General features: G+C 41.8%; 1 protein-coding gene across 1 annotated transcript; it reads right to left on the bottom strand.

Moving 5' to 3' along the window:
* Positions 1-3,660: 3,660 nt before the first annotated feature.
* Positions 3,661-8,662, bottom strand: LOC122541702 (steroidogenic acute regulatory protein-like). Its single transcript, XM_043678592.2, has 7 exons — positions 8,599-8,662; positions 8,218-8,334; positions 7,559-7,704; positions 6,140-6,298; positions 5,841-6,025; positions 5,657-5,747; positions 3,661-4,198 (listed from the first exon to the last, which is right to left on the bottom strand). Exons 1-7 carry the CDS (start codon positions 8,660-8,662, stop codon positions 4,088-4,090), a joined length of 873 nt encoding a protein of 290 aa, XP_043534527.2. The 3' UTR covers positions 3,661-4,087.
* Between the last annotated feature and the right edge of the window lie 6,474 nt (positions 8,663-15,136).

Here is a 15,136-nt window from a genome sequence, read left to right as displayed (position 1 = left end):
TTCTGTATCAACCAGAAGAACAAAGCCATAATTAGCTCTCCAACCCACCAACTGAAACATCTGCTCCCTCCATCACTGGCATGCAGTATACCATCTTGAAATTGCAAATCAGCGAGTCATAGTTGTACAGTGTGGAACCAGACACTTCGGTCTGACTCTCAATGCAGACCTAATATTCTATGTTAAACTAGTCCCATTTGCCAGCATTTGGCCCATATCAGTCTAAACTCTTCCTATTCACGTACCCATCCAGATGCCTTTTAAATATTGTAATTGTACCTGCCTCCACCACTTCCTCATTCCATACACGCACTACCCTCTGCATGAAAAGTCTGCTCCTTAGGTCTCTTTCCCCTCTCACCTTTACCCTATGCCTTCTAGTTGTGGACTCCCCAACCCTGGGGAAAAGACCTTGTCTATTTACCCCATCCATACCCCTCTGATTTTATAAACCTCTATAAGGTCTTCAGCCTTGGATACTCTGGGGAAAAAGGGCCTCAGACTGTTCAGCCTCACCCTGTACCTCAAGCACTCCAACTCTGGCAACATGTTTGTAAATCTTTTCTGCATCCTTTCAAGTAAACAACACCTTTCCGATAGTAGGGAGACCAGAATTGACTGCAATATTCCAAAAGTGGCCTAACCCAAGTCCTCACTGAGGCTACTTCAGCACCTCCTGACCCTGTGACATGAAGCAACAAGAATGCCAGTTGGAATGTACACAAATACCTGCAAGTCAATTGTTCACCATTTCTGAGTCAAAATCCTGGCACCCTCATGAGCCAACATTGAGAGAGTGCATTCACCAGGCGAACTGCAGCAGTTTAAGGAAAATGCTCACTGTCACCTTTTCACGGGTGACGGGGGTGAGTGACAGATGCCAGTATTGCAGTTGACCATAGCTGAACTTTGACATTGAGTTCACTTTCCTGCACTATCCCTGTATCTGTTAGTCATCAACAACATAACGATTGCAGCATGAAATGTGTTCAGTAACTCTGGATCACTGATTTGCAAGCAGCATGCTCCCTCAGACAGCAATATGATGATAACCAGAGAACCTGCTTTTTGTGATGTTGTTTGAAGAACATTAAGGATTAATCACCTGCTCCTCTTTGAAGCCATTCTTTGAGAAACTTTTAGAAATACTTTCAAATGCCAGGGCATTGGTTATATCTCCCATCTGAGAAAGGACACCCCCCCCCCCATTCCATTACACAATGAAAAAGACATCACACGAATAAACCCAGTCCTGCTTATTAGGCCCTTTGCTCCCCACAATCTTTTAGAGAAAAGTTATTTGTGTCTAGGCACCCCCTTTGCCTCAGTTAATCAGTTTCTCACCCAAGTCAAACAGTTGTGTGTTTGGGGAGGCATTGACCTCGTGGTATTACTGCTGGACTGTTAATCCAGAGACCCAGGTAATGCGCTGGTGGAACTTGGTTTAGGAACAATCAATCTGGAATTGAGTCTAATGATGGCTATGAATCCTTTGTCAATTTTTGGAAAAACCTACCTGGTTGACTAATGTCTTCAATGAAGGAAACTGCCACCCTTACCCTTGCCTGCATGTGACTTCAGACCCACAGCAATATTGGTTGCCCTTGGGCAATTAGGGATGGGCAACAAATGCTGCCCTAGCTAGTGACACACTCATCCCATGAATAAATCCCTGATATACGAACCTATAATCCACACTAAAACTCCAGTGCAGTCTCTTGCATTTGGCAAAGGTGTACAGCAATAGTTTTTTTTTTAAGGTTATTACCCCACATAATCACCTGAGCAGTAGTGGAGTGTATTGCTGTGATAGCTCCTTCAAGGAAGTGCCATTTACATTGACCCTTAAATGCTTTGGACTGCCCAGAGATCATGAAAAGTTAAAGATAAATGCAGTTGATTTGTTCTCCTGGTGTAAAGATAGATGCCAGGCATTTGTTCAATGTCACTGCTTATTCTTATTCCCCATTACAATTTCTCAAATTTCTGCCACGTAAGAACCAGTATTTAATTTGACTAATTTCTCCTCTTCTATATTCTCTCACAATCTGTTTTTACATTTCTCATTCGTTTATTTCTGTTCTTTTTGCTCCCTCTTTAGCAGTTTCTGAATCATGCTTTGCTGATATATAAAACTCTGAGGCTGACTACTCTTTTTGGAGATATGTAAACTTTTTTTTAAATCTAATACTATCTTTTACCTTTTTAGTCAGCATTAACTGTACTATATTTACCCCAGAGCTTTTAATGCCTCAAGGAAATATATGTCTCTTGAGTATTATGAATTATTTCTTCAAGTATTCGTAATTGACTTTCTCATAATATTTTAATTTATTCTTTCAGCTCATCTCAACCAATTTGTTCCTCATTTCTCATTTTATGTCCCTAGTTTTAGCCCTGACAACAAATTTAAAAATGTAACATGAAATTCTGTTATAATATGATCACTCTTCTCCAGAGGATCCCTCACAGTACTGAAGATAATCAACCCTGTCCCTTTGTGAAATGCTTGGTTTAAAGATTTGGAGGTGTAGTGGACAGTGAAGAAGGTTACCTCAGAGTACGATGAGACCTTGATCAGATGGGCCAATGGGCTGAGGAGTGGCAGGTGGAGTTTAATTTAGATAAACGTGAAGTGCTGCATTTTGGAAAAGCAAATTAGAGCAGGACTTATACATTTAATAGTAAGGTCCTAGGGAGTGTTGCTGAACAAAGAGAGCTTGGAGTTCGTAGCTCATTGTAAGTAGAGTCGCAGGTAGATAGGATAGTGAAGGTGGTGTTTGGTATGCTCTATTGGTCAGAGTGTTGAGTACAGGAGTTGGGAGGTCATGTTGCAGCTGTACAGGACATTGGTTAGAACACTTTTGGAATATTGCGTGCAATTCTGGTCTCCTTCCTATTGGAAGGATGTTGTAAACTTGAAAGGGTTCAGAAAAAATTTACAAGGATGTTGCCAGAGTTGGAGGATTTGAGAGGTTGAATATGCCGGGGCTGTTTTCCCTGTTGTGTCAGAGGCTGAGGGGATGTTCTTATAAAAGTTTATAAAATCATGAGGGGCATGGATAGGATAAATAGACAAGATCTTTTCCCTGTGGTGGGGCAGTCCAGAACTAGAGGGCATAGGTTTAGGATGAGAGGGGAAAAGATATAAAAGAGACCTAAGGGACAACTTTTTCACAGAGGGTGGTACATGTATGGAAAGCTGCCAGAGGAATTGGTGGAAGCTGGTACAATTACACCATTTAAAAGGCATCTGGATGGGTATATGAATAGGAAGGGTTTAGAGTCATATGGGCCAAGTGCTGGCAAATGGGACTAGATTAGGTTAGGGTATCTGGTTGGCATGGAAAGCTGGACCGAAGGGTCTGTTTCCATGCTGTACTCCTCTATAACTCTGAGCCTATGACTAATTAGCTTAGAAAGTTGACGTTTACAGGGAGTTACTGTGTCAGTATTGCTACGTGCCCCAATTAATATTGCTATCAATGTGTACACAGTTTTCAACATCCACAGCCTTAGATCTCTCAAAATACTCATAGTATGTATACCCATGAGAGTTTGTAATACATTTGAATAAATAAATCTAAAACACATAAATATTCTCAACTGCAATCAGTTTACTGGCAAATCTTCCAGATAATCAGAAATAAATTAATAATATTATCACAAAAATAGCAGCAAATCATACCAAAATTACAGGATTTCTAACAGTCCTCAATTGCTTCCATCCCTTAAACATCAAGTACTGTTTACGTCTTTCAAAACATTAGCATGAGTATCACAACACAGCGTGATATCTAGCTGCGTTCCTATAGAAGTCTTGGAAATCATCAAGCTCATGCATGAAGTCCACAAAATACTTTCCTCACCTCAAACGTGCACTTGAATGATTTTGTGGCGTGTATAAATGAATTGTCTCAGGTATCTTGTGCCACAGCAAACCTAAAGGCACTTTCCTTTCGAGCCTTGCTTCATTGCTGCAAAACAATATCTTTGTCACAACACAGCAGCTAAGTGAACAGTGCAGAATGCCTTTTTAGTGAGTGCTCCATTTAAATTTGCATTGCTGGTATTGCCTGTTCCGAACTCAGCAGGATATGGAGAATGAGCTTGAAGAGAGTTGTCGGCGTAAATGTTCGGTGAAATCCACCTGTGCCCGTGACAATGCTTGATTGATAAGGGATTTTGGCAGCCAGCCCTATTGGTAAAGGAAAACAAAAGAAAAGCCATCTTCAGTCAGGAGTTCGGACATTTTGAAGCTTATGAAGACTAAACAAGACTTAAGTGCATGATATTTGAAGAGAAATTAACAGTCTCAGTAATTATATTTAAAAATTGCTGTTATAAATTGATTTCTGACAATGGGTGTCTTCTAGCAGTCTTTATTGTCACTCCATGCCATACAGTTGGGAAGATCTATTGCTAGTTAATCATACTAGTGAAGGCAGTACCATTGGAACCAACTTCTCCCACCCTCGACCATGTGAAGGACCCCGAGATTCCACTTCATTAGAAAGTTGTGTGCAATTCTGTGTCATGATGGTGCTACGATAGGAGATTGCCCATGGTTCAACCACTGATGCCAAGAATGAAAACCTTTGTGGGTCACACCTCCAGAGCTGGTGTCATTCTCAAAAATGAGCTTGATTGGGAAATTCTGGGCCCAGTTACTGCCATGTTTCAAAAAGGCATTTGCTGTATGCAGAGCTCAGCTAGTGTCACAGAGATTTGGGGATGGTCTAATCTGCCAGGTTATTGTATAACAAGTGGGGATGTTGGTGAGGCAGTGCATTTTGAGCTTCTGATTCTGCTGACAAAGTGAGAGACAAAGCAATAGAGGTATAGTTCCTAAGTTTGGAGATGACACCGAAATTGGAGGTATAGTGGACAGCAAAGAAGGTTACCTCAGATGGGCCAATGGGCTGAGGAGTGACAGATGGAGTTTAATTTAGATAATGTGAGGCGCTGCGTTTTAGAAAAGCAAATCCGAGCAGGACTTACACATTTAATGATAAGGTCCTGGGGAGTGTTGCTGAACAAAGAGACCTTGGAGTGGGGGTTCATAGCTCTTTGAAAGTAGAGTCACAGGTAGATAGAATAATGAAGAAGGCATTTTGAATGCTTTCCTTTATTGGTCAGAATATTGAGTATAGAAGTTGGGAGGTCATGTTGCAGCTGTACAGGATATTGATTAGGTCACTTTTGGAATTTTGCCAGGATTGGAGGATTTGAGCTATAGGAAGAGGCTGAATTGGCTGGGTCTGTTTATAAAGTCATGAGGGGCATGGATAGGATAAATAGACAAGGTCTTTTCCCTGGGGTCGGGGAGTCCAGGACTGGAGGGCATAGGTTTAGGGTGAGAAGGGAAAACTTTAAAAGGGACCTACAGGGCAACATTTTCACACAGAGGGTGGTATGTGTGTGGGATGAGCTTCCAGAGGAAGTGGTGGAGGCTGGTACAATTGCAACATTTAAGAGGCATCTGGATGGGTATATGAATAGAAAGGGATATGGGCCAAGTGCTGGCAAATAGGACTAGATTTGGTTAGGATATCTGATTGGCATGGATGGGTTGGAATGAAGGGCCTTTTTTTTATGCTGTACCTCTCTATGACTCTATAAGAGGGGAGAAATACTAATCAAGTCACTAACGAACCTTCAGGTCCATGCTGAGAAGCCAAGTAAATCGTGTCTTGTTCTTGGTGCCTGCAGGATGTAGGATAATACACGAAATCCCAGTTTCACCTCTGTTTGGATGAAAATGTATATTAAAAATCACTGTTTCACAGCTTTAGCAATTTGTATTAGAGGTCTACTCGAATTGTGCAGCTATTCTGTACCTCACAAAGTCTTTCTGTGGTGGCATGCACTTGGATTCGGTGGCTATTCCCGTCAAGTAGCAGCAAGATCCTTCTTTCCAGCAATGCCTCACACTCACAAAGTCTCTCCGTCCAATGATGTTTCCAGCTGTGTCTCCCATGATTTCGTAAGTCACCATGGTATCTTTGCCAATTTTCCGCAAGACCTGAATGAATTGTCAAGAAATGTTTGTCAAAAATTATATCCCCAGGCCAAGCTTTCCAGTGAATGTCGAAGGTGTGGATGTGTGTAAGATGTGGAAGATTTCCTGTTAACCTACATGCAAGTGTTTGATGCTTGGATTCCATGAGCTCATTTGGTCAACTTTCTCATAAAGCTCATGATACACGTGTTCCATAGTTGCATCCAGCACACCCTCCAATTTGAAGACTTTTCCAATTCCAGGTAGAACTTTGCTCATAACATTGTCACCATTCTCCTGAAAGAAGAGATAAGCATTTCTGATTAATTTTTTTTGTTGTTACTGTTTAACAGCTTTGCCTCATTGTATTACCATAAGACATAGGAGTGGAAGTAAGGCCATTCGGCCCATCGAGTCCACTCTGCCATTCAATCATGGCTGATGCGCATTTCAGCTCCATCATTGGGCTGGTGTTTTTGTTGCTCACCTACCCAACTCATTCCTCTTCATTGCGAAGCCAGGCCAGTACGTGTCAGTTAATCAGCCAAGGGGGGCATCACAACTGACTTAATCTGTGCCCCCACCCAACATGGATGTAGATCCAGCAGAAGGCAATATATAGCCCTTAGACATAGCAAACATAGATGGCTTTTAAAGAAAATAACCAGCCCTTAATTTGACTGGAGTGAAATTGACTCAACTTAGAGCATGCATACAACACACCTGGCTCCTGAGAGTTGCAATGCCACAATATGAATTTGATCTCTGACTTGTCATTAGAGCCCTGCTATGTTAAATTAATCTAACTGCTTTGGTGCCATAATATTGTGACAAATAAGACAGCACCATTTCATACTCAATCATTCTCGGAGGTCTGGGAAAGTCAGCAACTAATTTTCATGAGTTGAGTGTGGTACTGGAAAAGCACAGCAGGTCAGGCAGATCCGAGGAGCAGGAGAATCAACGTTTCAGGCATAAGCCCTTCATCATGATTCCTGATGAAGAGCTTATGCCCGAAACATCAATTCTCCTGCTCTTCGGATGCTACCTGACCTGTGCTTTTTCAGCACCACACTCTCGACTCTGAGTTCCAGCATCTTCAGTCCTCACTTTCTCCAAACAAGTTTTCATGATGTAATCACACCAGAAGATCTCGTAACTGTCATGTTTTTCACTTGTTTCAAAGCGTTCGTCAGTAGGAAAATAGTAAATGTGACCCTGCTTTTCAAGAACAGGAGCAGTTTGAAACCTGGGAGTGATGACCCATTAGCCAGGCATCAGTCGAAGGGAAAATGCTTTTAAGGATGTGACAACAGAGCATTTGACAATATGATGAAGTAGTTATAAGAAAGGATAATCACATTTGATTCATCTCAATCAATGAGTATACTCAAGATGATGATTGCTGGATTTTGGGTGTTAAGGAACATGGGGAATAGGGCAGGTTTGCAAAGCTGACCCAAACATTCAGCTGTGATCTTACTGAATGGTGGAACAAGCACAAGGGGCTGTATGATCACCTCCTTATCCAATTTCTTATATTAGGAAGAAAATTACCATTTTGATTTCTGTTGTCCATCCGGCATCCTGGCTTAAAATCCCCAGAGCCTTTTGTAAAGCATCTTCCCCTTGCTTCACGTAGGATAGTTCTTCTGTGCTGAGAGTCCGTTTTATTTCCAATCTTTCATCTTCGACTTTGAGAGCTGTGATAAAACCCAACATTATATCACAATGTACAACAAACAAAGCGAACACTGTTTCCTTCCCAAGACATTTCTGTATTTTGACAAGTATTTGACTAGCTTCGGAAATATTATTTAGACAGTTGTAGGCTTGTATCTCACTCAATTAAAACTATCTCTCCGCCCTACTGCAAACCCTTTTGTTCTTCCTGCCCTTGCACCTTGCTATGATACCATGATCCATTTCCAACCATCTCTCCATCCTGCCTGATTAAAATCCAACAATCCAGTCACTAAGGGTCACTAAACAGCCCTCATCAGAACCAAGTGATTTGTTAATACATACACCCTTCCCAAAGTACTGTTACTATGTTGCTCTCACTCTAGTGACTTGCCTTAGTTCAACTGTGCATTGAAATATCATCATATTATTGCCAAAAACCCAAAATTACTTTTAATAAACTTTGAGAATACCATTGCTAACTACCACAATAGCATAAAGAGAGTGCAAAGCTGTCAGAAAAAGCTGCTTACCTGGGTGAGGTTTTTTTTTCTGGACTAGAGAATCCCAGGTTCCTGACAGAAAATTATCTTTAATTTTCATTCTTCTCATTTCATATGCTACGGCAGCTACTGCAGTTCTCTTCAATCCTGAATGAAGAGAAAAATTGAAATTATTCGAATTAACCCTTCCAACCCATCTTAGTGCATAAATGGCTCACAGTGTAGAAACAGATACATCTGTTATTACAGTCTGTTTCATTCAAAGTAACCAAGACATCAAACTTAACATTAAAATTCCCACTTCACGACATAATTTAATTTCAAAAGATTTAATCATTAAGTTGCTGTCTAAGACTCTCCACAGATTGCAAAATGCTTAGTTATTTTTTAAGACAATAGGTATACATTTACCTGTCATGTTCCTGAAATGCTGATGTGAGATTCCACAGCACAATTTGAATGTTGCTGGTAACATGGTTTTCAGCTAATTCCTGCTCTGTTCTGAGCTTATGCCGAACTTGCACAGTTTCTTTGGATTTATATTTGGTGCTTGAAGGCCAATATCTTTGATAAGGAATGTGCAGAGAGATACCCACCAGATGAATAGAGTATTCAAGGACAGCATAGGGAGCGATGAGTGTAGCACTATCAGAGGGCACTTTTTGATAGCCTCCTGAGTAATGTAAAGTATTGTGAGATGAAGAATTACTCACTGATGGCCTCAGGCATTTCCTCACTTGCTGCCGTATGGCAACAAAAATTGGCAAATTGTTTAAATAACTGGAGGTTGCTGGTCCTAAAGCAATTCAGCCTCCTCAAATGTCATTGTCTGTACCTTGTGTGCATATTAGCAAAGGGAAGTACATGATGCTGAGAATGCAGTATGTGGGCCTGAGCTAATCTTGCCCATTGATTGGGAATGTTCCTGGGGAGTTGACTATTCAACCAGCCTGACTTCACCTTAACCCTTTCCTCAACCAACCACAAAGCAAGCACAATTTATTGTCCAATCACAGGATGCACCCAAACTGCCTTTTCTTTCTTCCCCTCAATCCCCAACATTTTTAAAAGCGGGAAATGAAAAGGTATGAGGAAAATGAAAGAAGGAGTTTGCTATAGCATTTAGGGCTAAAGAATATGAGGAGAAAGCAGGAGGAGGGGGTGGAGTTGGATAGTCAGCCATGACGGCACAGGCTCGCAGGGCTGATTGGCCTATTCCTATTTTTTTCTGTTTCTCTGTACAACGAAAGGGTTAATTGTAGTCTAGGTCAGTGACTAGTTCACAGCTTCTTGGCTAGAATTTGTCCAAAAGGAGAAAATCAGGCTGAGGCGTCAAGCACTACAATGAATTGAAAAAAAATTTAGAACAGAATCCCTACAGCGCAGAAGAGACCCTTCAACCCAGCAAGGCCACACCAACCCTCCAAAGAGTAACCCACCCAGACTCCCTTACATTTATCCCTGACTAATGCACCTAACCTGCACATCCCTGAACACTATGGGCAATTTAGCATGGCCAATCCACCCTAACCTGCACATCCCTGAACACTATGGACAATTTAGCATGGCCAATCCATCCTAACCTGAACACTATGGGTAATTTAGCATAGCCAATCCATCCTAACCTGCACATCCCTGAACACTATGGGTAATTTAGCATAGCAAATCCACCCTAACCTGCACATCCCTGAACACTATGGGTAATTTAGCATGGCCAATCCACCCTAACCTGCACATCCCTGAACACTATGGGTAATTTAGCATGGCCAATCCACCCTAACCTGCATATCACTGAACACTATGGGTAATTTAGCATGGCCAATCCACCCTAACCTGAACACTATGGGTAATTTAGCATGGCCAATCCACCCTAACCTACACATCTTTGGATTGTGGGAGGAAACTGGAGTACCCAGAGGAAAGCCATGCAGACAAAGGGAGAACGTGCAGTCGCCCAAGGCTGGAATCAAACCCAGGTCCTTGATGCTATGAGGCAGCGGTGCTAACTGCTGAGCCATCGTGCCACCCCAATTGAGATAGGAGTTATATTGCACATTGTTTCGACTTTGTAATATGTTCTTCCTCACCTGGAGCTTTGTTGAAACAAGGCAACACCTTTCTGTATCAGCAGCAAAGGTCACTATTCGAAGAGTTGGCAATTCTATTGGTACCTGGGCAACAGTGTTTCCATCAAACCAGAAGCAACAGGCAGCTGAACTGCTGCTTCATCTCACTGCTGAGAATTTGAGGAGGTATTTGCACATCTACCTCACTCGTAGTAATGCCATTCATCAGTTCCCTCATTTCTAATGTTCCAAAACCCTTTCAACAGCAAACAGAGTTAATATGGCAGGATTGAATTGGAAACTGCAGCAACTTTATTTCGGCAGTAGTTCAGATTCAGTTAAAGTCTGAAATAATTCACGGATTTACCTGCAGAACCTTATCATGTTTTAAAGCAAGTAGGAGAGAGATGAAAGAGAAAAGGATGAGGGAAGAAATAAAACTGATGAGATAGAAAAGAACGAAGCAACAGATCTCGATAGGAGCAAAAAGATGGTTGGCGGTGAGAGAAATAAATTTATATCTTAGAAATTCAAAGATAGCTTCAAACTGTTATCTTCCATTGTACAGTACAGCACCCTGCCTTCAATCAAAAGTTAGTATATTGCAAGACAACAGTACATCTCTCTGCAGTTGGCTTATTTTAAAATATGTTCTGTGATTTAATGTGTTGTACAGTATTTGTATATTATTCCTATTCGACTTTGGATGTCCATCATTTGTAATTTCTTGTGCCAACCACAAGGGGGTAGTATTGTGATTTCTGCTGTTCTGCTTTCACAGTGAAAACAAAGTTCTGAATTTATAGTACTTTTAACACTGTCAAACTTCCAAAGGAATTTCGCAGGAGCATTATCCACCAGAATTTGACACTAAGTCACATAAGGACACATTATTGCAGGGGATTGAAAGCTTGGTCTAAAATTGAAGGAGTGTCTTAAAGGCTGAAAGTAAAGTAGAGACACAGAGAGAGGTCGGGAGGGAATTCCAGAATTTGAGATCCAGGAAGCTGAAGGCAGTTGTGATGGACAAAGCACAAGGGCCCAGAATAAGAGGAGTGCAGATATTGCTGAGCATGGTAGGGCTGGAGGAGATTACAGAGAGTGGCGAATCCGCGGAGATGGTTAAACAGAAACATGAACATTTTAAACTTGGGGCTTTGCTTAAACTGGGTGCCAGAGAGAGGACAGTGTGAGGCAAGCCGAGTGTTTGAAGTAGCTAAGCCTAAGTTAAAAATCACACAACACCAGGTTATAAGAGAGAAGTTGAGTTAATTACAGGGCGGTTGAGAGAGTTCAGGGCAGTGGAATGTCTAAATGAGGAACCTAATTTCTGCCCATCAATTACTGGAGGGTTCGTATGTAAGAAATACATCACTTTCAAGAAAAACAATTGACAGGTGAAAGATTTCCTCAGCGTTTTGAGAAATTTCATTACTTTATTTTGCTTTCTTATTTACTTATGACTGAACTATCATTCATAAATTATTAATTACAATTTTAAAATTCAGATGTAAGTCAATTCAATGAAAGAAATGCAGAAGGCAGTAGGATTTGGATTTAAATAGTACCTTTGATGTCTTTAGAACATACTAAAGCACTATACAGCCAATGAGCTATCAATGTCAACTTCCTTAAATTGCAGCAGCCAATGTGTTCACAGCAGGCTCCCACAAACAGTAACCCGATAATGACAGCTTTGATAAAGATTAGGAGGTGCTGGTGCTGGTGCTGGTGTTGGACTGTGTGATTTTTAGCTTTAATAAAGTGGCGTGAGGAATAAATAGAAGCTGGCAAACAAGGGAAGACTCTCCCAGTTTATGTTTGAATAGCATCGTCTGATCTTTGACAATTGTACCATTACCACCTCCTTCCTCTCCCCGACCCACTCATACCCACACACTCCTCAAGGAGAGGGATGAGTATCTCAACAGGACAGCAGAAGCTCTCACAACATCACACTGAGGTGCTGCGGGTGGGGTGGCCCAGAGCCAATCATTTCACCAAAGGGTTAGTTTTCCCCGTCTCGAATACTACGTGATTTCTGGAGTCGTGTCTACTTTCAGGACATTTCCTCATATTAATAGGTGGTAGATAAATTAAACATGTACTTGGTGTCTTTAGTCTTTCCTTTGCTCCAAATTCAAAGTTCACCTTCAGCATATTGGTGACATCCAAACTGGAATTGGAGCAATGTTTTAAGTGCTGCTACAGGAGGCATCTCCTGAATTCTTTGTTTCCAGCATTACACTTGTTATAAAATCATCTGCTATAATCAGGATATTCAAATAAACCGTAAATAGATATATTAATAAAACTTCTTTCATTATACTGGCATGGCCTTGTTGAAATCAGAATTCTAAATGTAAACATCACCCGTATGAATGATTGCTCGGCCTATGCCATGGTTCAGTTTGATTTCACCTCAGAAAGGTTCTGGAAAAGGATCCCATGCAGGGACAGCAATCATCAGGTAACAAACTGACTTCCTCTCGTGGCTTCCTCAGGGCTGATGGAATCCCAGCCGGTCACTCAGGTCATCTCCAGGGTGAGAGGAGCTCCTGCTCTCTTTCACACACGTGCACATACACAAAGACACACATGTGGAGATGCATACAGACACTAACACACACATACATACACATACACACACTCTCTCACACACACACACACACACTCACACATATACACACTCTTGCTCACACACACACACACACATACACACTCTCTCATACACACTCTCTCTCACACACGCACATACACATTCACATACCTCCACCCCCATACACATTTACACATACACACACTCTCTCACACACACACACACATACACACTCTCTCTCATACACGCACACACACAATCACTCACACACACTCTCTCTCACACACACACACATTCACATACCTACACCCCCATACACATTTACACATACACACACACACGGAGACATAGTAACACGTAGGTACATGAATAGGAAAAGTTTAAAGGGATGTGGGCCAAGCACATGCAAGTGGGACTAGATTAGCTTGGGCAGCATGGACGAGCTGGACCCAATAATCTGTTTCCATGCTCCATGACCCTATGACATACACAGACACCCAGACATGTATACAGACGTACACAGACAGCTACAGACACATATACACAGTGACACGCGTACATGCACATACAGAGACACACAAGTACACACACATACAGAGACACAAACACACACACAAACACAAACACATATACAGTGACACACACATGCTCAAGGACTCACGCAAACAGAGGCACACACAGTGATGATCAGGTTAATGAGGGACTTTGAAATGGAGGAGAGCGAGGTTGAGCTGGAGTTAAGGAGGCAAGTCCAAAGCTTAGGAGCCAGCCAGCTGACAGCACAATGTTGGAGGGATCCAAACCAGGAACATAGGCCCGAATTAAAGGAGTGTGGATATCTCGGGGTGTTTGAGGCTGGAGGAGGTGTCAGAGATAAGGATGAGCCTATGGAGGGTTTTTTAAGTGATGATGTGAATTCTAAAACCCAGGCAATGAACATACGTGTGATCAGTAAACACAGACCTGCCCCATCTTAAAACACCAGCAGCAAATGTGATTGAGGGGCAGTGTGTTGGTAAGAATCGGATGGAGAGTTGTGTTAGATTCTGTGTCACAGTGCAGGACTGGGGAGAGAAGGGATTGATCAGACTGCGAAGAATGGGAGCTAGTGACTGGAGAGCCACATGCAGTGATGGAGAGGCATCTTAGCAAGATGCATGGTCAGGGGCAAAGGTCAAGAAGGATGAAGAGGAATAACTTTGGTTTGTTCGAGCCACAAAGGAACTCACTGTGACCTGATTAATACCCATTTACTACCTCCTCAAGGGCAAGAAACTGATTGGTTAAGACTCATTTACTACCCATTCAAGGGCAGGAAACTGATTGGTTAAGAGCCATTTACTACCCATGCAAGGGCGAGGAAACTGATTAGTTAAGACCCATTTACTACCCATGCAAGAGCAGGAAACTGATTGGTTAAGACCCATTTATTACCTGCACAAGGGTGGGAAACTGATTGGTTAAGAGCCATTTACTACCCTCTCAAGGGCAGGAAACTGATTGGTTAAGACCCATTTACTACCCTCTCAAGGGCAGGAAACTGATTGGTTAAGAGCCATTTACTACCCATGCAAGGGCAGGAAACTGATTTGTTAAGAGCCATTTACTACCTGTGCAAGGGTGGGAAACTGATTGGAAGAGTTCAAACAACTAGATTCCAGGAACAATGTACATGGATTTGGGAAGTAACTCACATTCAGTGACTGGTTGAAAAGGGAAGTTTGTGTCTGATTTACAGGAACGATCTCAGCTTTTACCACAGATTGATGGATAAGCTCTTTGTTCTTTGAGTGAGAGTGAAGGAGGTAAACGAAAGAGATTTCGGATGGGTGAGGTGCTGCTGCTACAAACTGTCCTGAATTATGTGTTAATTTAATATTAAATAAGATCAAATATGCTCCTGGCTACATACTTTTAGAAAAACTAGAACAGTTGTTCTGTTTGAAGATTCCGATCATTAAAATTCCCTACCCAACACTGAGGACTTCATTGAGGTGAACATTATTATTGAACAGAACAACAAGTAATGAGATCTATACTTTCCAAATTTATTCCAATTTCAGTTGGGGGATTAAAGGGCATTCCTGAAATCCTGAATGACTATTTAGCTAGAGGTTGTTTGGGTGTTAGCAGAGGCCTGGCTTTGGGATGGTTGACAAAAAACTTTAAGTTCAAGACTCTGCATCTGAGGCCTGTGCAGCTTCCCCAACCCCATCAGTAGCGTGCGAAGCTCTGAACGAGTTGTGAAGGGAAATGCCAGATTCCGAAGCTGGCCATGAGGGTC

This window comes from Chiloscyllium plagiosum, unplaced genomic scaffold (genome assembly GCF_037043375.1).
Source record: "Chiloscyllium plagiosum isolate Xiang-an unplaced genomic scaffold, Cpla_swu_hap1 HiC_scaffold_43, whole genome shotgun sequence".
Classification (NCBI taxonomy): Eukaryota; Metazoa; Chordata; class Chondrichthyes; order Orectolobiformes; family Hemiscylliidae; genus Chiloscyllium; species Chiloscyllium plagiosum.
The sequence above is the reverse complement of the archived record's forward strand: the minus strand, read 5'-3'. Positions and strand labels throughout refer to the sequence as shown.